This window comes from Ornithodoros turicata, chromosome 1, assembly GCF_037126465.1.
Source record: "Ornithodoros turicata isolate Travis chromosome 1, ASM3712646v1, whole genome shotgun sequence".
Classification (NCBI taxonomy): Eukaryota; Metazoa; Arthropoda; class Arachnida; order Ixodida; family Argasidae; genus Ornithodoros; species Ornithodoros turicata.
This window is the reverse complement of record NC_088201.1, coordinates 110,167,625-110,169,974: the sequence shown is the minus strand read 5'-3', so window position 1 is coordinate 110,169,974 and position 2,350 is coordinate 110,167,625. Positions and strand designations below refer to the sequence as shown.

The window sequence follows — 2,350 nt, the reverse complement described above, 5'->3', positions numbered from 1 at the left end:
CATCGTCTAGCACAGCAGCACCAACGTGCGATGACGGAGCGGGTGATGGTTGCATAGAAACGCCACCTTTGGCAGGAACAACCGGACACGCGGGAACCAGTAATAAGCGCCCACCTGGTAATGCGCAACAGCAAAAGCAAGGACGACGCTACCTTCCGTCCTGGAAAGCTACATACAGCTAGCTTTTGTACGATGAAACCAAAGACAAGGTTTTCTGCACGATATGCCGCGAGGCTTCGGAGACGCAAATGTCGCTTCCGAGCACTTCAAGAGACAGGGACTCTTATTTGAGCTTCGTAACAAATGGATTTTCTAATTGGAAGAAAGCTCTGCACAGATTTCAGACGCACGAGGCCTCTAGCCATCACAAGGCAGCGACCAACGCACTGGCAGCTGTGAAAGGTGGTTTGAATGTTGTGGTTTCCTGTTCCCGAGCGAAACAAAAGGAAATGAGGGACGCAAGGAAAGCTCTCCTTGCTATACTGTCTTCTGTGAAGTACCTAGCTTGCCAGGGTCTGGCGATACGCGGACATGACGATGCAGATAGTAACCTGAAACAGCTTCTAGAACTTCGTTCAAACGATGTGCCAGAACTTAAATCCTGGCTGCAACGAACAACGTACAAGTGGATCTCTCATGACGTTGTGAACGAAATGTTGGAACTGTTGGCTGATGACGTCCTGCGTTCGTTAACAAACGAGGTTCGAGCTGCCGAATACTATTCCGTTATCATGGATGAAACAACGAACATATCTGTAAAGGAGCAGGTTTCAGTTTGTTTCCGCATTGTTCAGAAGGGCTTGCAAGTGCAGGAGCTATTCTGTGGCTTCTTCTGCACAACCGATACCAAAGCAGCCACTCTGTGTGCAATCCTCAATGACATCCTGCGTCGATTCAATCTCCCGATCGGCAAGTGTCGTGGGCAGTGCTATGATGGCGCTGCGAATATGAAAGGACAGCGCAGCGGGCTGCAAGCATTGATACAACAAGAAGAGCCACGTGCGCTATACGTCCACTGCATAGCGCACGTCATCAACTTAGTATTACAGGACATGGGTCAAAGAGTTAGCGTCTGTCGCGACTTCCTGAGTATGATAACTGAACTTATAGGCTTCGTTAGCTCGTCCCCAAAGCGTCTTAGTTCGTTCCAGACTTACCAGGAAGAAGACGAGAACGTACACTTGAGAAAGTTCTGCCCAACAAGGTGGACGCTGAAAGCCGCGTCTCTCCGGTCAGTGCTACAGAATTAAGGGTCTCTGGTCAACTTTCTTAACGACCTCGCCTTGGAAGAGCGAAATGACGCTGGAGCAAAAGCAAGTGGGTTCGCAAAAATGCTGTCGAAATTCGACACGCACTTTATGTTGAAACTGCTGACGCTAGTATTTTCCCGACTTGAGACTGCAAACACAGCTTTGCAGAAAAAAGGATTGAGGTTTGACCAGGCGGAGAAAATGGTCCGAAGCGTCAAACAGAGCATGAGTGAGCTCAGGCACAGCGGCTTTCGTCCCTTCTGGACAGAAGTACAACCAGAGGCGAACGAACTGGACATTGATGAGCCAACTATTACAAGTGTGAGACGTCGAAAGCTCCCGCAGCGATACCAGGAAGGGTCTCGCGGACATGTCTTTGACTCCTCCGAGGATATGTTCCGGCAACAGTTCTACGAGGTTGCTGATACCGTGAATTTATCCTTGAACGAAAGGTACCCAGCCGCAACGTGGCACCACATCGGACAGATTGAGGACTTTGTAACGGGAAACAGTGACAGCACGTACGTCTCGACGTTCTATCGGACAGATCTTGACGCGGTACGTCTCCAACTGCACCGTGACATGATGTTGGATATCACGAAACAACGGAATGTAGCGCCCCTGAAGGCACTTCAGGATGTAGTGGACCTCTTTTCTGGTGATGAAGGAGAACATCTGAGAGAACTCCTGCCCGAAATGACAAAGCTGCTAAAAATTGCGCTGACTGTCCCTGTCACTTCGTGCACGTCAGAAAGGTCATTCTCTTGCCTCCGTCGCGTAAAGACCTATTTGAGGTCAACTATGTCGCAAGCCCGGCTTAATCACATAGCACTGCTACATGGACACAAGCAGCTGGCCTACAAAATAACATTATGTGACATAGCAGACAATTTTATTCGACGCTCGAGCGTGAGGAGAAACACATTCTCTCTGTGAAAGGCTATGTATTATACGGTTTTCTGTTTTACCCCCAATGTATCGCATATAATCCCAAAATAAATTTCGTAATGCCTTCAGTTGTGCACATGTTCACTGTTCACGTTATCTCTGTTTTTTTTCTTCTTTTTTGTTTTTCAGTTATTCCTTCCTCTTATTTCTAT

General features: G+C 48.2%; 1 protein-coding gene across 1 annotated transcript; it reads left to right on the top strand.

The window, feature by feature from the left end:
* Positions 1-248: 248 nt before the first annotated feature.
* LOC135382968 (zinc finger MYM-type protein 1-like) lies at positions 249-1,250 on the top strand. The gene has a single exon (XM_064612637.1). The coding sequence runs from the start codon at positions 249-251 to the stop codon at positions 1,248-1,250; it is 1,002 nt and encodes a 333-aa protein (XP_064468707.1).
* The last annotated feature ends 1,100 nt before the right edge of the window (positions 1,251-2,350 follow it).